Source organism: Protopterus annectens, chromosome 9.part0 (genome assembly GCF_019279795.1).
Source record: "Protopterus annectens isolate FY-2018-M chromosome 9.part0, PAN1.0, whole genome shotgun sequence".
In the NCBI taxonomy this organism is placed as follows: domain Eukaryota; kingdom Metazoa; phylum Chordata; order Ceratodontiformes; family Protopteridae; genus Protopterus; species Protopterus annectens.
In genome coordinates this window covers 481,132,128-481,155,107 of record NC_056743.1, presented here as the reverse complement: position 1 = coordinate 481,155,107, position 22,980 = coordinate 481,132,128, and the positions used below count along the sequence as shown (strand labels likewise).

Below are 22,980 nucleotides of genomic sequence, written 5' to 3'. Positions count from 1 at the left end.
TGGTACAGCTGGTGTGATACACAGTTGCAACGTTGCATTTTTTAAGGTAATACAAAACAGCTTATATGGTCCAAATGGCTTACAAGTCCTAATTTTTTGCAGTATGAATATGACTGATTAGTCAACAGCTCCCTAACATGAAACTTTATATCCATAAAGATGTCATTCATGCTGTGGAATAGTGGTAATTGTGCTCAGTTGGCGATAGTGAGTTTATGTGCCTATGCCACTAAACTAGGGCAAAATATTACTACACAAAACAGTACACTACTGAAAGGTCCAGCAAGTCTGAGAACCTTGTCAAATGGGTTCAACGGGAATCACTTTCTGTTTTGAAAAAAAAATTAAAAACAAAAAGAAATCAAGTGTATTCTGTAGATTGCTTTAAATTACAAAATACTGATCTGAGCAACACTGTTTCATAAATTAGCCTACTAGTAATTATGTCAGGCTTTAAGTCACAAAGTTTTTGTAGTGGGTGGGTATTGTTTCTTTTCCTGCATTATATCTGTTTCGTGATCAGAAAGGACACGTTTTGTGAGGGGTTAAAAAAAAACATACTTACATCACACCGATAAACTGGATTACTCTAAAATATAATTAATAAGCGAAAAAAGAGGTGTGGTGCCATGTGTACCAGTTCAAAGATAAAAACAATTTTAGCGCAAGAAGTTACACTTTTACTAATAAATAGCTTCTTCACACCATAGCCGGCTTTAGGTGTAGGCCAACTAGGTAGCTGCCTGGGGCGTCACTCTAGCAGGGGCGCTTTTCCAGTATTTATTCGGTGTAGGTAGACCAGGATGGGGCATCGGGGTGGTGTGGGGGGGCACCGTGGAGCCCTTTTGCCTAGGGCACCAGTTGACCTAAGGCCGCTCCTGCTTCACGCAAACAATGGTTAAAATCAATCAGTCCCTTATATAATTAATGAAAAGATCATGTGACCATTGTTTCAAAGTATCATATGACTGTTATTTAGTAAAGCATCACGTGACTATACTCAGTGTTACCATTCATTAAAAATGATCATTAAAAGCAACATTTCACTTAATCCAAAACATGCAAAAACTATTAATATACAATTTTATTTGATTATGTTTCTTAACTCTTTCAAGATAGATTTGATCGTAAATGACTCATTCAGATCTGGATATATTTATGCTCTGAATATGGCTATCCAGTAGTTCTCATCTCTCTCTGTAGCATTCTTTAAACCTCTCCCCTATGATTTTCTTAGGATAACTTGTAAAATGAGAAACTTAAAGTTATGACTAACATTTGTTTCTTTTATGTATTTGTACAATGCATTTGTATCTGTCTGCCTACATATCTCAGATATATGGTCACTTATCTGTTCTTTTAAACTGTTCTTTTAAAAGTGTTTTTTTCTTTATATAACACTTCACATCACTGGCACAAAGTCATATATACTAGGTTTTTGGTATCACAACTGCCATAAGCTTTAAAATAAAATGGTGTTTGTTTAACTGGATGTGTAATGACTTTTTCTTTATTAATATACTTACAAAATCAGCATTTATGACATTTGTATGTTCCTTGTTTAATACTCTGTGTCTGTTTGAAAACTTTTTCCTGTTCTTTGTAACATACGATATTCTTAAGATTATTACTTCTCTTGTATGTAAACCTTCAATGATCATGTCCTGTTTGTGTAAATTAAGGCAACTGTTCTACTACAGGCCAGTATTTCATTATTATTTTCTTAACCATCCGTGTATTTCTATTATATGTCAACATACATTTCCTCCTCGGTTTGAAATTCCTATCTCTCCTTCTTTGTTCACTGTTATTTTCTACTGCTGAGAAAATTGGTTTTATACTATTAGCCCTACCTATCTTGACTTCCCATTTTACAGTGTATACTCGTTCATTATATCCTCTTACTATGAAATCGTTAGCCAGATTATCCATTTGGTCATTCATAGTTTGCTCATTAGTATTCAGTTTTTCGCTACTCGTATCATTTGACTTTTGACTATTTTCTGAAAGATATGTGGGGGTGCATGCTGGTTCTATGTAGATAAGTATTCTTTTTAACCTCTTTCTTGTACAAGGTTCATAGATTTATAGGTGTGTACTAGGCTAATGGCCCTGGAGCCTTTACAAGCCTAGCCCATAGAAGTGCCTTGGCATCGTGCCGGCCATTAGTTCCCAGTGCCTCTATCAAGTACAGCCACTGGAATGATCCCATGGGTGAACTTTCTATTACCCATCCACCCATCAAGATTTCTCTTGAAGAGGGTCAGCGAGGTGCTCTGCTTGACATGTGTGGGAAGTGTGTTCCAGAGCATGGGCAGTCTCTGGGTGAGGAACCTGTCCCTCCAGCATGTTCTGTTGACTGTGGTAATGAGGTTGAGGTCTCTGGAGCGTGTGGTGCAGAGGGACTGGGATTTCTTTAGATGTAGCATTTCTAGCAGAGCTGGGTCAGACATGGCTTTGTAAGTTAAGCAGAGTTCACCTCTAAGTATGTTATATGGGACAGAGAATAGCTGGAGTCTTTTGAGTCTGTCCATGTAGGACATGTGTTTAAGGCCTATGATCCTCTTCATGAGGTACTTCTGTGGCCTCTCCAGCTGTTGCAGGTGTCTAGTGAGGTACATGCCAAATAGAGCATTATACTCAATGATTTGTCTAATGAGGGAAGAGTAGAGAGAGATGATGACCTCTTTCTTCCTGGATGTAAAACCCTTGGTAATGAGATGTGCCACACAGAAGGACTTACTGACCACAGTGGCAATGTGGTGGTCGAAAGAGAGGTTGCTGTCAACCTGCGTCCGCAGATCTCTTGTAACGCCTTCAGTGTTCAGTGGGCTCCCATCGATGTAGTAATTAGTGGGAAATTAATTTTTACCAAAGGGGATGATGACGCATTTTTTGACGTAAACTTAAAGCCATGGTTTGGACACCAGTCATTGGTCTCAGTGAGGCCTTTCTGTAGGATGTCTGGATCATTTGGGGAGTTAATAATGCCTCCCAGCTTGCAGTCGTCTGCAAACTTGGTCAGCCAGAGTCCCTTTGTGTTGGCTTGGACTTCTGAGAAGTAGATGCTGAACAGCAGAGGACCCAGGACTGATCCCTGTGAACTCCACTCGTGACTGGTCAGCAGTCTGACTTGGAATCTGCTACTTTCACACTGTGTGCTCTATCTGTGAGCCAATTTGCAACCCACCTAGTGATATAGGGGTTGATGCCTAGTTTGGAGAATTTATCAATAATTCCCGAGTGAGGAATGGTATCAAAGGGCTTGGCCAGATCGAGGTAGGCTGTATGCACTGCCTTACCTTCATCCACAGCCCTGGTGACTAACTCAAAGAAGTCAACCAGGTTGAGCAGGCATGATCTCCCTTTCACAAAGCCAAATTGTGTGGGGTCTAAAGTTTTGAGATTTCCTATATCTTGGTTAATCAGGTCCATCATGATGCACTCCATAGCTTTACATATCAGACTCGTCAGGCTAATGGGGCAATAATTCCCAGGGTCTGTAGTCACTCCCCCTTTATGGAGAGGTATGACTGTAGCAGTGCGCCATTCAGTAGGGACAAAGCCTGAGTTGAGGCTGTGACTAAACAGGACACACTGATGTGATGACCACAAAACCAACCAACTCCAAAACTCCAAAATAGTAACCTTGAATACAACACGAACAGCAAAAAATGTTTGACAAGTTTTTTAATTCTGGTACCTCGGCCTTCGCCTTCTCCTGGAATACATTTTTAAAATCAAACAACACCCCTTTTATAACACATCCAATTAAGTGATACTTCAGTATGAAAATTTATGGTTGATGTCAGTTGATCAATTGTTTAATAGGGTGATTTAATCACTTAATTGGATGTGTTATAAAAGGGGTGTTGTTTGATTTTAAAAATGTATTCCAGGAGAAGGCGAAGGCCGAGGTACCAGAATTAAAAAACTTGTCAACCACACTGATGTGATGCCAGTTCACTTTGTAGTTCATGTAGAACACACCCAGGGATATTATCGGGTCCCAGGAAAGCTGTATTCTTGGCCTTGGACAATGCAGCTTGAACCTGTGCTGCAGTATTGCTGGGTGCCTGGCATTCTTCCGATATTGTGATTGGTCCTTTGGGGGGAAGAAAGGTAATGTTGGCACTGAATCTGTCGGCCAGTATGTTGGCAATATCTGTTGGCTGAGTATCGGAGGTACCATTGTGCAGTATCTCAGAGCAAATCTGGGTATTGCTGTGGAGGTTCTTGATATAGCTATAGAAGGCTTTGTGATTGTTTTTAGTGTCTGCCGAAATTCTGCCTTCATAGTTGGCTTTAGAGGATCTGATGAGGGATCTCAACTTTTTGTTGAGGCTAATAAGGGAGTTTTTCCAATCTTGAGACTTCACCTTTTTCTGCAACAGTTTCTTCCTCCTGTTGTAGAGTTTATTAATGGCAGGGGACCACCAGATTGGCTTTCTTTTTTTGGAGGAGAGTGCCTTAGTTCTATTGGGTGTGGCTAGTTCATGAATGTGTGTACATGTTCGTACAGTGCATTGGTATATGATTCGGCAGTCATGCAGCTATTTTCCATTGGCATGGATGCCGGGAAGTTAGCCACCTCTGTTTTAAGGAGTCCAAAGTCAGCTTTGGAGAAGTTTTTCAAGGTTGTTTCAGTATGTGGCTCTTGGTCAGAAAGGACAGGTTTCATGAGGGCTGAGTTCCTTGATACCAACCTGTGAGTTCCCTAGAACTAGTCTTCCACACAAGCTTCAGGCCAGACCAACTGTCCCAAGTCCACATTTATTTCTTTAGAACCAAGGCCATCAATGTACCGATGGAAATTCTTTTCATCTTTTCCCCCTTTATATGGCTTCATCATATGTGAGAGTGGAGTCTGTATATTTGCTTTCTACCAAGATCTTGCGATGTTCAGGTGTTAACATCCCTTTCCTTTACATTTCTGCATTACCACATTCATACCTCTCAACTATCCAGATTTTTGTCTCATATTTTTAATCTGTTCCTCATAAATTTGTGTTTTTTGGCAAATCAGATCCACGGTGGTGGTGCTGCGGTAGCGTTGTCGCCTCACAGTAAGACGCTGTCCGGTTCGATTCTCGGCTAGAGCATCTTCTGCGTGGAGACATGTGTGAATGGGCGTACCTTCGTTGAAGGTTTTGCGTCAGGGCTGGTAACTCGGCACGTAAAAATCAACTACCAATCATTAGCGGACCGGAGTTCTGCTGTGGCGTCCCCTAACCGGGAAAAGCCGAAAGACACAACAACAACAACAACAACAACAACAACAACAACAACATTGAGGATTAAAGTCACTAAATAATGACAAACATTTGCATTTTGGAATTTGTATCCTTCAGAAAATGCATACTAACACAAATCCTGTTGTTCTAGTAACTTTCTAAATTTATAAGAGCAATATTTAAAATATATCCCTATTTTTGAGCCTTTGCCCCCATTATTTTAGGCTTTGTCTAGATTTCTTGTACTAAGCGGTTGAGAGGTATGAACACTTTCCAGATTCCTTTTGATGGCAGCGTAGCAGTACTACAAACATCTCCCATTTCTTCATGAATATGATGCATAGTACAGAAATCCTGCCTTGCCTCACACCACTTCCCTGACCTGCATTCAGATATAGTCTCACATCTTGGCCTCAGATACCAATAAAGCAACCACATGGCAGTTTGTTTCACTAGTGGCACGGATGTGAAATTACACTGTTGACTTATGGGTGTACACAGTTCGTCTGCTCTTTTCTTTCAATATAGTAAGCTAAGCTTAAAGTGCATGACAAATATAGTCTGTCGTAAGACTGACCCACCCTGACAATGTGTCATTACAAGGCCACAGGGTAGGATTATCTGAGCATAAGCTGAAAGGCTCCTCCTCAGCTTAGTTCATTTTACTAAGTCTCTTTTAAAAGCAACGCACTTTAAAGGTCTTCTAGCTCAGACTGTACACATTACACCATTAGCTCTTGTTGCCTTCCATACAGTTCCCACTGGCATGCAAACACCAGTAGTGTGGTCAAAATGGCCCTTTACAGAAGACAACTTTACTTGTATTAACAACACCAAATTCATTAGCAGCATCTTCCAAGAGTTAGTACAGTACACAGGCAGTGCAAAATACTGAGCTAGTTAAATCTGATATGCTATAATGTACTATAGACACCCTTTTGAAAAATACAAAATCTTAAATACTGTATTAGGTTATATCATATTAACTCTAAAGTACCAGAATTATTCGGAATATCAGCTAATAAATTTATTATACAGGAAAATTTAACCAGAACAGTACTGTATTGCTACATGTATCACAAAATTATTTAAATGCATTTTTAAGAAAAGCTGTATCAGATCTTGAGCTGACTCCAAATGATAGTTAAACTCATTAAAACATGATTCCCTGAAGTAAATGCCATGTTAAAATAAACAAAAAAAATATAATAGTAGGATTAAATCAAATGGGTAGAATACACAGAAAACGAGACTCCAAATGATAGCAGTTAAACTCATTAAAACTTAATTCCTTGAAGTAAATGCCACGTTAAAATTAACAAAAAAACATAATAGTAGGATTAAATCAAATGGGTAGAATACACAGAAATGTTTCATGAAAACTGTAGTACTGAGAGCTACAGTAACAACCAACAGATGTTTGGAAACATTACTAAGCTAAACCCACTGAATGAAGAAAATCAATCACAGAGAGCAACAGAGCAAATAAATGTACAATCTCCATTTCCAGGAAACTGAAAAATTATAGAATGTCATTACGTAAAATTGAATGCAGAGTTAGGCCGCTTGTTTACGAATGGTAAGTAACTAAGTCAAGTGATACAAATACATATAAAAAACATTTCTCTGTACTCTGTCTAGAGCAGTAATGCAGAACAGTATGAGATTATTAGGTAAGTGTATAAAATATAAAGATAAAAACTAGCAATATTAAAAGTAGACAGTTAGACAGTTGTTAATTAACATTTTCACCGCTGCCATATACCTTGGCAGTTTAATTACAAAAAAAGGCAGATCACACTTGCAAACCAAAAAATGTAACCTTACTTACCCTACAGTTGGTCTTTGTTTTACTGAATTCATTTTGCCAACTTGCATTTTCTTGTACACTGGAAGGTCATTCTCTTCTTTTAGGTATGCAGTTTGAAGAAACACTTTTGATCAAATTTCTGTTTTTTCATGTTGGGGCAATATTTTTGCAGACAACAAGACTGCTGTTTGTGGTAAATCAGTGTACGGTTTCGACCTTTTTATTTACTTAGGTTTTGTATGTTTTTATGACTACATTTGCTTAGGCACAGTCAGACTGTTGTTTATGTGGTCCCTCCATGTGCTATATTAATGAGTTTCTCCTTCTCTCTGTTGTACTAACCATGGAGTTAATATATATATATATATATATATATATATATATATATATATATATATATATATATATATATACACACACATAAGGATGAATGGGTATGTAGGTAGTATACACAGAAACACTTCATAAAAAGTATTTTATTTTAGTATGTTAACAAGAGCAGAGTGTGGATCGGATCCAGGTGAACCATTTTCAGGATCTGTCCAAGGTACAATACCAATAATTTTGTTACAGTTATCTACAAACTATTTATGATCCTCCACTGAACAAGTGTTGTATCTTACAACAGACCTCAGCATAAAGCATGCAAGCAATAGATTTGGATGCATAACCAAAAAGGGTACAACGAGAGACTTACATCCAGCTTGACAACAAAGCTGAACATGTGTTGAGCTAGTATACATTTATTACATCTTGTTGTTGTTTGTCTTTCGGCTTTTCCCGGTTAGGGGTCGCCACAGCGGAACTCCAGTCTGCTAATGATTTGGCAGTTGGTTTTTATGGTGTCGAGTTGCCAGCCCGACACCCAACCTTCAACGAAGGCACGCCCATTCAATGCATGTCTTTTGAATGCCCACTCGACCACGGGGAGGACATGCAGACTCCACACAGAAAGCACTCCCAACCCAAGCTGAGACTCGAACGGGAGAACCTCTTGCTGTGAGGCAACAACTCTACCACTGCACCACCGCGGAAGTCTATATAGCCTATAAATACCTTGTGCAGGGGGCATTGCTGTCCAGACTGAAAGAAGAGTAGCGTGGAAAGTGCATGAGATGGGAGGTAAGGGCAGGCGGGGCAGCTGAGATGGAGAGGTAGGAAAGAGTATGGGGGAGATCATTTAGGAGGTTTGTGGAGGTAGGCAAGCATGGTATGAATGAAGAAATACCATGTGAAAGAGTTAACAGAATTATAATTTGATGGACTGATATTATTGTCAGGGATTTAGTTACAAGGACTGGAAAAGGAAAGTACCATGAAGTGGAAGGATTAAGTTAATTCTAGTGTTGCAGGATGCATCTTAGAACAAATGTCTTAGGGTGTGATCTGACCTTTGGGATATAGTTAATTTCTTAATGAGTTAAGGGAAGGATTCCAGGTGTGGAGCAATTACATAAAAACTATGGTTGGCACAGTGAAGACATGATATGGAGGTTAGAAGCAAGGGAGCAAAAGAAGAGCCTGGCCTAAGGTTATAGGTCAGTCTGCTGGCAAAGGAAGGGGAAAGCTGTGCTGATTGGGTAACTTAAAAATGAGTAAAGCATAAAATAGTTTAGCTTTTTGAGCAGGTGGAAGTCAATTGTTTTTTGTCAGCACCTGGCAGTTGAGTTCCCTTTGTGGAGTAAGTGTGATAAATCAGCATATATTATTGGCCTTGTTTTTTAAATACAACAGATTCCTTTATGATGCTAATGCAATTAAGGGTAGTTCTTATTCATTTGTACAAATCTATAAAATATTTCTAAATCAAATATTCCATAATCTTACATTTCAAAGTTTAGCTGCCCTCATTTTCAATACAGGTGCCAGGAAACCATTTCATTTAGCCAGGTAACCTGTTTGAGTCCAATACAACCTGCCAATTACCACCTCTGGCATCAGTATTGACCACTTCCAGTACAAAAACTGAAAATTTGATTGTACAAAGCATTACTTTCTCTAGCTGTTCTAATCTCATACAGATGTTCATAAATCGTTGTTTCAATTTTCTTTCACTCTTGCCTATATAAAATGACCCACAGAACATGCATACTGCTAAATAAATAATACCACAGGCATTCCAATTAACAAATGAGTTTAAACACAATCTTCTATTCCTATGTTTTAACCAGTAAGTATTTTTAAATAAACCTTTTGCTTTGATTTTTATTATCTGGCCTGATAAATTTGTCCATATAACCTGTCTCAAGATAATTTTTATTGTTCTACAAAATATTGGTTAGGTCAGATATTTTAGAGAAATTTGACCATTCCTTCTCCATAATTTTTCTGACCAACCTAGATTGTCCATCAAAAGTAGTTATTAAACTATTACTATAATTTTCTGTCGTCTGTTCCTTAAGAGAATGAATTATCTCACTATTACAACCTAGTATGGGGGCAAACCTGGAGTTTCTAGCCAGGGAAACTTCTTTGGATATTTCCTCTATTAAGTCTTCAGGGTACCCTCTGTTGCAAAATTGGACCCTTAACCAATCACATTCTTCCATAAAACTACTGTCTTCTGAACACATTCTTGAAATTCTCACAAATTGAGGGATGTGAGCTACTGTAATGAAGATATGAGTTTGATACCCTTGAAATAAAATAATTGTCCTTTTTCTTTACAGTAATATCCAAGTAATTCAGTGTCTCAGTGTCAAACCTATATGTAAATTTCAAAAAAGTTGTTGTTTCATTGAGATATTCTACCATATCACAGAATGTGATGGCATCTCCTATCCAAAGAAAACATAGGTCGTCAAGAAACCGACCATAAAGAACCCAATTATTCTTATAAAGGGAATTCAATAAATCAATCAACCAGGAAGCGGAGGGTAGAAGAGGTGAAAGAAGAGGTACTGCCTATATACATATTGGGACTAATAATACTGAAACACAAAACAACCAGGATACATACAAAGGGGACTAATAATGAAACACAAAACAGCCTCAACGACACGCCAAGGCTGTTTGATAGAGTTTTACATGAAGGAAATTCTCCCGTTCCAAATGAAAGTGGAAACAATACGAAACTTTTTGCTGACATTTTTTCTTTAAAAGGAAACATCTTCCTTTCTTAACAATGGGTCATACAAGACAAGACTAGAGGATTTTGAATATTTTTTATATAAATTGAAAATGTTACAAATGGACAATTGTTACCTAAAACACTGTTTGTCTTTAAATATTATACCTAAGGGACTTAGAATTTGCAAGTACCCTAATAATGTAGTGGAAGGAAGTGACTTTCACAATGATTTGATATTGGCTTTTGAAAAATGTGGGGTGGAGGTTATTAGGGCTATTATTAAGAACAATGACTGTGAAATTGAAAAACTTAGTTTAAGGATTGAACAGTTAAATCACAGCCTTACCTCTGACCTTGTATACACTATTGAAGAGGAGAAACTTAAATATTTCAAAGTACTGAAAGACATTGAAGCTAAGTGTTTTGAGGTACAAAATAGGAAATATAACAAAATAGAAAGAGACCTAAAAGAATATAAAAACAGAACCCACTATCCAAAGCCAAAAGCTACTGGTAGGAATTTTAATTGGTTCCAAGCAGTAGCACAAGAAAATGATGAGGTGTTTTTGGGTAATGACAATTATGAAAGTGAATTTCCCCCTCTAAGGAGATCAGAAAGAATTAGGTCCAAATATAATACTGACCCAAACCCAAAAAACTACCAGGGTTATCAGAGGAGACCTCAAGTGAGGAATCCAGTAAAATGGAATTGATAAATCAGATAAAGAATGTTGGGTCTATTTGGACCAGGGGTGATTTTTCTATTTATAACTATTCTCCTTCCTTTTTTCCTACTGATATTACTTTTGATTTGTTTTCAAAAGGTTTTGGTTTTATACCTACCAGTAAGACTAACATTTTTAATTTACTTATAGATTTGAAATTGTTTATCAGAAAAAAGAATCTAGAACTGATTTACAAAAATACTAACGCTTCCATTTCTACTAATGCATTGAGGAGGAAAAGCACATTCAACCCCCCCATTCACCCCCAATTAAGAAATTTAGAGAATGTCTTAGAACACAACCTCAGAAAAGCTCTTGCAAATAACTATGTGAATTACAATCTTACAATAGAAGAGAAAAATTTGTTGGATACTATTGGTAAGGATAAGACGCTTCGGGTAATGAAACCCGACAAGGGAGGGGGGGTTGTAATTATGGACCAGATACTATATGAAGCTAAGATGTTAGAAATATTAAATTATTCTGACAAATATACCAGAGTGTCTCTCAATGTGATTAATATAGCCTACAGGAAGATCTACATATTATTGAATGATTTACTATTGGATGGTCTTATAGATACAACAACCTACAAATATTGATATGTAGACAAGCCAAGGGTGCCTGTGATTTTTGGTATTCCAAAAATTCATAAAAACACCAGAGACCCACCATTGAGAGCGATAGTTTCTGCAGAGGGTTCAGTCACAGCACCCTTGGCCAAATATGTGGACGTGAAAATAAAATCTATAGTTACTACTAACAATAACATTCTAAAAGACTCATGGGATTTACTTGGTAAACTAGAACACTCATTGTGTTCAGAAGGTTTGTCCTTCGGAACAATGGATGTGGTGGACCTCTTCACCAGTATACCTCATGATACTGGTTTGAATTGGTTAGAAGAAATGCTAATTGAATATAAAGGGTTTACCAATGACGAATTTAGAACAATACTGGTATTAATGGAAGTTATTTTAAAACATAATTACATTTATTTTTCTGGAGAATATTACCAACAGGTAAGGGGCACATTGTGAAACATTATCATGACGTACTGGGAAAACAAGTATTTATTGAATTCCCTTTATAAGAATAATTGGGTTCTTTATGGTCGGTTTCTTGACGACCTATGTTTCCTTTGGATAGGAGATGCCATCACATTCTGTGACATGGTAGAATATCTTAATGAAACAACAACTTTTTTGAAATTCACATATAGGTTTGACACTGAGACACTGAATTACTTGGATATTACTGTAAAGAAAAAGGACAATTATTTTATTTCAAGGGTATATAGAAAAGATACTTTTTCAAACTCATATCTTCATTACAGTAGCTCACATCCCCTCTCGCAAAAAAGAGGGGTTCTTAAGGGTCAATTTGTGAGAATTTCAAGAATGTGTTCAGAAGACAGTAGTTTTATGGAAGAATGTGATTGGTTAAGGGTCCAATTTTGCAACAGAGGGTACCCTGAAGACTTAATAGAGGAAATATCCAAAGAAGTTTCCCTGGCTAGAAACTCCAGGTTTGCCCCCATACTAGGTTGTAATAGTGAGATAATTCATTCTCTTAAGGAACAGACAGAAAATTATAGTAATAGTTTAATAACTACTTTTGATGGACAATCTAGGTTGGTCAGAAAAATTATGGAGAAGGAATGGTCAAATTTCTCTAAAATATCTGACCTAACCAATATTTTTTCTGACACTTTGAAGTTTGTATACAAAAAAGGTAGAACAATAAAAAATTATCTTGAGACAGGTTATATGGACCCGAAATTTATCAGGCCAGATAATAAAAATCAAAGCAAAAAAGGTTTATTTAAATGTGGGGCGTGTAAATATTGTAAATACTTACTGGTAGGGGAGAGTTACTATTTAAAACATAGGAATAGAAGATTGTGTTTAAACTCATTTGTTAATTGTAATGCCTGTGGTATTATTTATTTAGCAGTATGCATGTTCTGTGGGTCATTTTATATAGGCAAGAGTGAAAGAAAATTGAAACAACGTATTTATGAACATCTGTATGAGATTAGAACAGCTAGAGAAAGTAATGCTTTGTACAAACACTCTTGCCTATGTACAAAATCAAATTTTCAGTTTTTTGTACTGGAAGTGGTCAATACTGATGCCAGAGGTGGTATGTGGGAGACCAGGGTAGAGTTCAGGGAACTCTATTGGCAGGTTGTATTGGACTCAAACAGGTTACCTGGGCTAAATGAAATGGTTTCCCTGGCACCTGTATTGAAAATGAGGGCAGCTAAACTTTGAAATTCCAATTTTTAAAAAATAAATAGTAAGATTATGGAATATTTGATTTAGAAATATTTTATAGATTTGTACAAATTGTAAAACTTGTTTTATGTAGCAAAAATCTACAAGTGAATTTATTTTACTACTTTACTGTGTTTTTAAATGATTTTTTACTGTTGGTTTTAAATTGTTTGATTGGTGTGATTATCTTATCAGCACTAATTGTGATCAGTATATAAAGCAATGGAACTGGATGTTCTGTGTTTATTCTGATGAAGTTGGCGACGAAAACGGATCTACAAATAAAGCGTTTATCTTGGTTTATCTGCATTTGCTTTTGCCTTTGAGCTTGCCTATATATCAGCTCGCAAATTGTTTGTTATATTACAGAGGATTTTGAGAACTTATTGGCGGTTGCCTTGGTCCGTTGGTGTTCTTTATCTGGTTTATTTGTTTTTGTTGGACACCTTCCTGTGTCGGTTTACTAGTTCTTATTCTAGATGGGCAAAGAGTGCCCTTTGTCCAGTGCAGCTCTCCTTTCATGAAAAAAAAACAGATTTTCTTTGCCCAGATTTATGAATGTTGTGCAGGCGACATTTGGAATGTATAACAGTAAAAATGAAAGTCTGTGATATACAGCCACGTTTTTCCTGAATCTCAATAAATCCTTTGCTATGCAGTGTGGCAATCGCACATTGTTCTTTAGCAGAAAGGTGTGAAAATTAGCTACTAAAGAACAGTGTGCAGTTGCCACACTGCATAGCAAAGGATTTATTGTACATTACAGACTTCCATTTTTACTGTTATACATTGCAAAATTCGTCTGCACAACATTCATAAATCTGGCCTAGTGCATCTGTACAACAACCCACACGGCAAGACAAAACACAGCTACACTAGTAACTTTTATAATGTAAATACTAGTAACATGAATGACATTAATATGTACTTAGCATTTGTTTGATTAAGCAGTCTTCACCTAGATTTCACAGGTCACAGAGGGGACAGGCAAAATATGATGCAGCAGCACTCATGCAAAATGTGGAGAGCATGCATTTCTTTTGAAGTACATTAACTGTGTGTCTTAACATTGTGGAAAATAACTTTAAAATACACTAACACCAATGCTTTCTACAGTAGTAACTTTAAGGTTTCAGATCACAGATGAGTGGTGGGTCCAGGATGGCTTGTCCTCCTTCAAAATACCTTTCTTTAAACACGATTCTTAGTGTAATATCAGTTTTTACTCCTAGTAGATGTGATGTTTGTGCCCTCAGTGTAATGGCATGACTCCATTGTGCACATAGAGCTCCTGGATCTCTAAATGATCTCTGGATCTCTAGCTGATCTTTTGTCATCTGGATCACAATCTAGACCTCATCCCTCTGTGCCAAAGAGCTGGTGATCTAAAAGGCTTTTTTTTCTCATGCAAGACTGCAGCCCTGATTTTTGTGACATGTGCAGATAACTCAATCTGTTAATCACTCACCCCCCCTGCTGACCTTTCAGAAACGAGTATGTTGAAGAGTGAGTATCCAAGGATTAATTCTTGCAGCACGCCACTAGCCACTTCATGATTTCTGACAGCCTTCTCTAACCATCAATCTCTGGCTTCTTTCACACAGATATTCTCCCACCCATTACCATTCATCTAGCCTTTTCAATAAACTGAGTAGCCATAAATGTGTTACCAAGCTAAACTCTGTAAAAATCACATCCAGAGGCACTGTTTCATCCAGCTCTCTGCTACAGTCCTAGAACTACAGGTTTGACTGTTAGACCTTCTTAACAGTGAAAAACATTGTAGTTTTGGTCCTTAATCTGGTTGTTCTTTAGAATGACCTCAAAGTCTTTCTTTTGAGATCATATCCATCACCTTCAAAGGCTGACTTCAAGGAAAGTGGCCTGTAGGTTTCTGGACTGGTCCTGCTTCCTCCTCGAAAAAAAAAATTGAGCCAGTTTCCACTCATGTGGTACTTCCATCTTGGGCTGAAATCCATAAAAGAACCTGTAAGAGGTTCTTACAGGGTTCTTGATGGATCTTTGTTTACTGTGACCAGTAAGACCTTGTGTTCTGTCCTCTAAGAAGACCAGTTAGCCGTCTGCCTTTTCCATCATTATTGGTCTATTTCTGCTTCACTCACCTCTTTCTACCTCCATCTGCCTTGCTCCTTTTCCATCATGACACTCCCCGCTCTTTTTTTTTCTTACTAAGCAAGGGATGAAGTCCACTTCATGTGGGTGTAGTGGTTTTGCTCCCCATGTGAACACAAAACTTAAATAATACTTCAGTTTTTATTATTTTTGCTTATTTACAGCGAAGTTTGATCTCAGTATTCATGACTAAGACATGAAACCCTACATACTCAGTCCTGTGGATCGAACAACCTGGACTTGAGGGAGTATAGCCTCTTTCAGTGCACAGATATCAATTTTTCAGTAATGCTGCAATTTGTAAGTACGCTTTTAAGGACTAATGGGCCTTTAGTCTGTGCTGGTCTGTAACAGGGGAGCCATGTGGTTTAACAGTAACAGTTTATGAATATATTCTATACCAATGATGCCATACAATTAAAAACCGTGAGTGAGTTAAATGCTTTGGGATGTCAGATGAATCCGCAGATGAGAAGTTATACTGCAGGATGAAGGTTTGGAAATACTGACAGAGTATTTCATTCAGTGAGGTCACTACTGTGAAGGGAGTTAAGAGTTTAAGTTTTATTTGATAATAGAAGTAATCTGAGGCCAGACCATAAACTGCTTCTTTATTGTTGGTATGAGTTCTGTAATTAGTGATTTTTTTTTTTTGCTATTTCTAAACATTTACTTAAAAAAGATCATTAAATTATGTAGTATAGGTTTGGTAATTAATGTTTCTAGCTTTGTAAAATTTGAACAGAGCTGCTTTAACTGTATTTGTTGTCCATGCATATTTTCAGTGTTTAAAAAGTATAGTTGGGCAGTCAACTCCGCTATGGAGAGCAATGCAGAATTAAACTAATATAATGTACAGAGAGAATAGCGTGCATAATGTAGGTCCTCAGTATGCATCCAGGTGAGCATAACAGTATGATAATAGCTTCCCAAAAAACTACAAGGTATACTTCTTCACAGAGTCATGCTACATAGGACAGACATGTAATATACAGAACGTGTCAGAAATGTCATCCGACACTGAATCCATTGCATTCTATGTATTTCTGGATTATATGACATGTTGGTTAAAGTATTTATTTAGAATACTAAGATATTTTTAAGTATACCCCATTTATAGGCCATATGCCTAGTGGGACTAACACTGTCAGCAAGACATAAATAAAAATAAATAGTAGCATGCATTAAACTGATTATAAAATATGAAATTTTAAAGTAATTTTGTAATTACTGCACTGAAATTTCAAATTTCTGTTGCTGCAGCTGCCTAGACTAGATTAGATTATATTACATTACATTACATTACATCAGATTAGAAGACCCATTTTATTAACAGCTTTTGTACAAGACGTTTTAAGAAATGTAGTGGGAGATCAGCCATATAGTCATAGTATTAGCAATATTACTAATACCAATACTAATACTAATTACTAATACACTTTTAGACAGTTCTCTTTAAGAAAAGACCTAAAGACCTAAAGCATTGAAATTCTTTTAAAACACATTGACACCTACTGACAGTTGGTTAAATAGGTCTCACATTCTCAACTGCCAGCAGGCTGGACAGCATTTGCCTAGAGCTGTGACCAAAAACAAATATTAAATCTGAGAAAATTCTTTTAAATTAACTAGAAAAGCAGCTTCTGCATTTCATGTTCAGCTGTGAATTGTTAATGAGCTCTTTCCTGTAGTCAGGCTTGCAGGGTTTGATTCTTTCCACATCCGTTTGTCTACTTTATAACTCAGAGCAACTCACTTCATGGAACAATGCTCCTGGGTCACACCTGAAAAGGGACACTTATGTCCAGTGGGCTTACCCAATAAACAAATGCATAAAATAAATACATAGATAAAGTAATTTTCTCACATTCAGTGTACTTAACTGCAGCACTGAATACAGAAACATCAGTACTATAATAAAGTCACAGTGCAACAACAATTCTGTGTGTCTCCTGCCTTTTAAATAATACTGGCTTGAATGGGACAAAGCTGACCCCGCAGCTAGCACTGCAGGCGTGATTAACAACGTAGCATGATCAGCACTGAGTTAACATTTAGAAGATGGCATCAGTAGGGCCAAGAATTTGAGGGCTTTCTGTCATCCTTAGAGGAGTAAGGCAATACACCATGGTGCCCACTGTCAGACTGAATAAACCCAAGGTTATAAAGCAGCTACATTAATGAGTGATGATACGGAAGCTATGTGGTATAGCACAAGCATCACCATTTTACTTCTTCCTACAGCTACAAGAGCAGGAGAGGTACCAAAGCTGAGGTAATGGAAGGGTAGCACTACTAATGGAACCGGGGACTGCTCTGTTTACATTCCATATAGTCTAACCTGTTTCACTGGCTATATGAAACTCAGATAAAAGGGTGTTTTATGTGCACTAATTTTGATGGCAGCATTGAAAAAGTCTATAGAATTCTGAAAAAAGACTGGCAGAATGTGGTATGAGACAAGGGTCCTAGAAGAGCCAGCAAAGAACATACAAATTGTCATATAAATATAGAAAGTGTAATTAAATGATGAGCAGTAATATTTTATAAAATTATTTTAAGAGATTCTCCTTATTCTGGTCATGCCATAATTATTGTGTTTCTAAAGTAATGTAATCACTCATACCAGTCATGCAAAGTAATGTGTCTGTACTTTCATTAATAGTAAATAGTGTTATGTTTTTCTTTTTGTATTCCAGGGTCGATGTATAAATTTTACCAGAGTGAAGACCAATGATTCACCATCAAGATACCCTATCTATAAGCAGCCCCCCTCCTCATCTCTACCACCTTCCCCCATTTATACCCCTCCTCAGCCACCTGCATATCCCACACCTTCTCCAACCTCCACTCTACCTCCGCCTCCTCCAGGTCCACCTCCAAGTCGTGCTCCTCCCCCATCCAGACCCCCACCTTGCCCTTATTTCTAAATCAAATTCATTAAACAACAGTTTGGATCTATTTCAGAAGTACTGTAAGAGTTGCATGTATTGGATTCAAAGGTTTTGCCATTCTAAGATGTTTTAAACTATAGAGCAAGCCATGTTTGATTCCTTATGTCATAATGTCACTATATTTATGTAGATATAATTCCACAACGTTTTTGTAAAGTTCCAGAATGGATTATGTGCTATATTGTAGTTTTAGTATATCAGTATTGTAAGATGTTAAAAGTTTAACTATTTTGCAACAGAAGAAAGGCTGTGTTCACAAATGGTGAGGAAGGACAATTATCTCCCAAAGTTAAAAGATGAAATGTCAGAATAAATGGATCAATATTTTGTGGAAAGCCTTTTCTTTTATGGCCTCTGAAGTAGGATACCGCTAGAATAGAGGTTTCCAACTTTCTGCATGGATGTAATTAACCTGTTGTCAGTTTGGACTAATCTGCCCTTCAAAACAGGCTACCAGTGGACTAGTGCACTTCAAGAAAAAATTATTTTTCTGGAAAGAGGCTCACATCTACAAGATGATAGATCTCCTTTCTGTTTGTAATAGTCTGCAGATGACTTCTGTATTGGAATTGCTAAAGACAGTACAGTTACATTAATGAGAAATGGGACAGTATAACATCACTACGGAGAACACAAAAGAATACAGAAAACAGCTGTCACAGTATGAAATAAATCAGGAAATACAGCTCTTCATGAATGCCACGACTGATTTGTAACAATAAAATACCATCATTACACTATGAAAGCTGTAAATAATAACTCAGGTTCTAGGCATTCTGAAGTTGGAAGTTATGATGGCCATTTCGAACTAAAGCTGAATCCAACCAAAACACAGATGTTTACTTCTTTTATGTAGGATAAACAGATGGTTTTAGCAACTGAACATGAACAAATCAATGTGCTTTTTAAGTTTCCTGAAAATCCTGATAATGCATAAATGATGCTGTTTTGCACTGCACTTCATTTCCTTGACACTGTTCTTTAAAACTGAGTATCTAACTTGTGTTGTAAAGCAGTGACCTTGTCTTGTCAAATGCGAGGGTCATAGGGTCATACATGTTTCTGAAGAGGAACAGCAGCAACACATGCCGCACAACGTATGTTACATAGCTATACTAGAAGAGTGAGGGTTCGCTGTTATTTTTTCTGGATCATACCTTTAGAATCTAGGGAATCACTTCTCACCTTCAGTCAGTGTGAAGTCTATGTGTCCTTCCAGTGCCTCTATGGTTCAACTGACTACTCTAAATTGCCCACCTGTATTGTATTTATCTTTGCTAATGTGGGTCAGGTCATGGTCGAAAAAGGGTCTGTGATCCATTCATTTACCTGATCAACAAATACTTTGAAAGATTAACAGCCTCTTGAAAAGTATGTTAGACATATAATATGGGGGTCTATATTGGATGATCAAACTTTCAAAAGTTCGACTGTCATATGGTCGACATCATATGATCGAATTTTTGAAAGTTCAGACGTTTTAACGGAGATCTCCGTACAGCGCAAAATGGGAAGATTTCCCTTTTCTGCACTGTAGTTCGATCTCGGAGTTGGTATATTTAAAGAGCGGGAGGTGTGAGGTGCAGGAGGGCTTGACCCCCTGCTTAAAACGTTCAGGTAGGTTATTTGTGTCGTTTATTTTTTTTTTAATAGATTTTCGAACTTTTAAAAGTTCAATCATATAGACCCTAATACAGCTTACCCTGCTCTTTCTTACCTCTTCGATCACCAATTAATAGTTCGGATCATGCACACACTACCTGTGCTTCAGTGTTGCTATGCACGTATGTAAGTCCAGGATCAATTGTGTAGCTAACCAAAAAGAAGGTGTTAGTAGTCATTCATTAGTATTTGCATAATTACCAAAGTTTTGGTGTTGCAGTGATACCTCTAATGCATTTTTAACTGTATTTATCTGTTTGAAGATTTTAATATTTTAATCATAACTCCAATGATACAAAGAATCCATAATTTTAGAAGTGACTTACTTGTGATTTGTATGTGACATTTTTGAAGTATGCAATAAATAAGCATGGGTAACCCCCCCCCCCCCATGTAACTTGTAGCCTGCTCTGTAAGGGAGGAATGTTTCATAATTAGTATATATATATATATATATATATATATATATATATATATATATATATGTGTGTGTTGTTAGTAACAATGGCTGGTTCCATATTAACTTTGCAGCAGACCTCACTGGCTGGTCAGAATGGGAGGGGCAATGTATAACAAACAGACACTGGAAGAGAGATGTGTCAGTATTACATGCAGATAAGGCAAGGCAGAGTAAATGCTGTTTGGAAAACAACATGTACCTTATAGACTGCTTTCATAATATGCAGTCTTATGACTTAATGTACAAATTCTTTAACTTTCAACATGAAGTGCCTTACTGGAGATTCTACAATGCTTTCTAGAGATATTTAAATATCTAACATGGCTAAAACTGACGTGGTACAATTGTGCTGATAACCTTGCTGCCCCAAAGATGGCCATTCAGAGCTCAAATTTTTTTTCTTGGTCTTATTACTTTTAATTGACACATAATTACCATCACCCTTCCAGTGAAGCATGCACTTTCACATTTTTATTGACAGTCTCATACTGTATATTGCCTCAGCATGATCCAACCTGTTTCTACCCGCATGAATTTCATCTGCCACAGATCCAGTGTTACAACACATAATCTTGTGTCATAGGATTATATGTAAGCAGTATGATGGACATGAAAATGTGTCTGCAACTGCAACTTTGTAAACATGCCAAAGATCAGCATTCACTGCCAAGCATTAGCCTCAGAAAATCATTTCATCTCACCTGCTAGCATTACACCAAATATTATAATGGTTTGTGACTTTTAAATAGGAGGTACTTTAAGTAAGTAAAAATCTGATATATTTTCTACATAACAGGAAGGTACAGGTAATAAATACTTAAAATGTATGTATCATATTTCTCTATATCTGTTTATGTATAATAGCTAGAATATTTTCACTGGTATCATTCTTAGGCAGGATAGGAGCAGACTGCATCTTTTAACTGGGCTGTCAATGGGGCTGAAGCAACTACAGAAAATTTAAAGGCATATATGGGTCCCTTGTTCCTACTCTAGAAGCTACCTCTCAACATGCAGACACCGAAAATAGGTAAAAAGGCCCTTGAAATGTATGTATATCCAGCCAAAAATCTGGATATATAAAATTAGAATACCAAATTTGGATAGCTCAGTGGTGCAGCGGTAGCATTGTCGCCTCACAGCAAGATGTTCTCCAGTTCAATTCTCAGCTGGGGTGCCTTCTGTGTGGAGTCTGCTTGTCCTCCTTGAGTTCATGTCAGTTTCCTCCGGGTGCTCCGGTTTCCTCCCACAATTCAAAGACATGCATCTGAAGCATTTCTCCCTGGGTCTCCTCTGAAAATTGGCTTTGTTCCAAGTCAGACTTTCCAGGTAAACAATTGTTAAATAAAAATAAAATAAATAAAATAGTATATAACTCTTCCTTCTTCCAGAAGGAATTTGAGATGCTACTCAAAAATGTGTTTTGAAAAAAAAAACAGGGAGTGACAAAAAGTGATGTAAAATATAAACACTTTTCAAAAAGACAGTGTAAAAACTGTACACTTTAATGAACAGTATTGCAAAATTATGCCATACAAAGTTATTTTTGTTTCTGATAAAGTTAGACATCAGATATGACTTCTTTCTTTACATTATTGGCACCACTATTGTGTTTGTCATGAAGTCTGCTAACTTCAAAATCATGTGTGTTGAGGGGAATGTGAAAAAAAATTGTGTGAAGGATTAAATCAAGCAGGAAATTAGAGACATACCGCCAAAAAAAGATGCATCATGTGCAGGGGTAAATAAGGCCTGAAAATAGGCACGTTCCTCCAAAACAGTGACAGATGAAAGGTGGATCTGTCTGTTCCTGACTGTGTTCTGCAAAATACTAACATATTCCTGGCCCCTGGGGGCAGGTTATTTCTCCCTTAGCTATGGTGACTTGCATGTAATCATGCTGCTTTGACAGGTATTCCAGCCTTCATTAACAGCCATAGGCACACATATGGCCTCCTTCATCTCTGTAAGACTATTATGATTATCTTCAATAGCCAAGAGAAGCAAACGTATCATCTCAGAGGTAGTTCCCCAACTATGGCTGCAGTGTAATGTTGGCCCGTTATGAAACCCTGTTATCACCAGTTTTGTGATATTTATTCTACAGTTTATACAAATGCATTTTTACAACAAAGTACTGTTCGGGATTTCCAGTTACAAACGTATTAAATAGTGGATATTGCCAAATTTAAAATTCCACGTAATGATCTAGCAGATAGGGTAACAAAATTATAACAAGTATCCCTAGACAACAAATATCAAACAACCCCAACTAATAATAACAAATTTGATTTAAAACATTTTAAGTGGACTTCAAAATGTCTGTGACTCAGATTCTTACCTTAAACTGTAATGTACTGTCATTTCACTATAATTCTTAGATGAGGAAGTTAGGGTGTAAGAAAGCCCAAAAGCAAGTATGACAGAATGAAGAAAAGAAAGTGAAGAAAAAAAAGCAAAAAGAAAGGCAGATGATTAAACAAAATAAACTGAAAGATAGTTTTGATAGGATGTAAGGAAGCAAGGATAGTGAAAGGATAACCTTTTCAAGAAAGTAAACTGTTTAAATGTATAAAACAACATACACGCATACATATATACATTAAATATTTTCAAGGTCTAACCCACTCAGCTGCTCAATCAAATGGATGTT

The 22,980-nt window shown here is 37.0% G+C and overlaps 1 protein-coding gene across 1 annotated transcript in view; it reads left to right on the top strand.

Annotated features, from left to right (window-relative positions):
* The window catches only part of ANTXR1 (ANTXR cell adhesion molecule 1), a 1,493,128-nt gene extending 1,474,207 nt beyond the window's left edge, over positions 1-18,921 (top strand). Inside the window, exon 18 of the mRNA XM_044083028.1 lies at positions 17,951-18,921. Coding sequence (XP_043938963.1) covers positions 17,951-18,181 — 231 coding nt within the window. The 3' untranslated portion in view covers positions 18,182-18,921. The remainder of the gene's footprint in view (positions 1-17,950) is intronic.
* Positions 18,922-22,980: the final 4,059 nt, after the last annotated feature.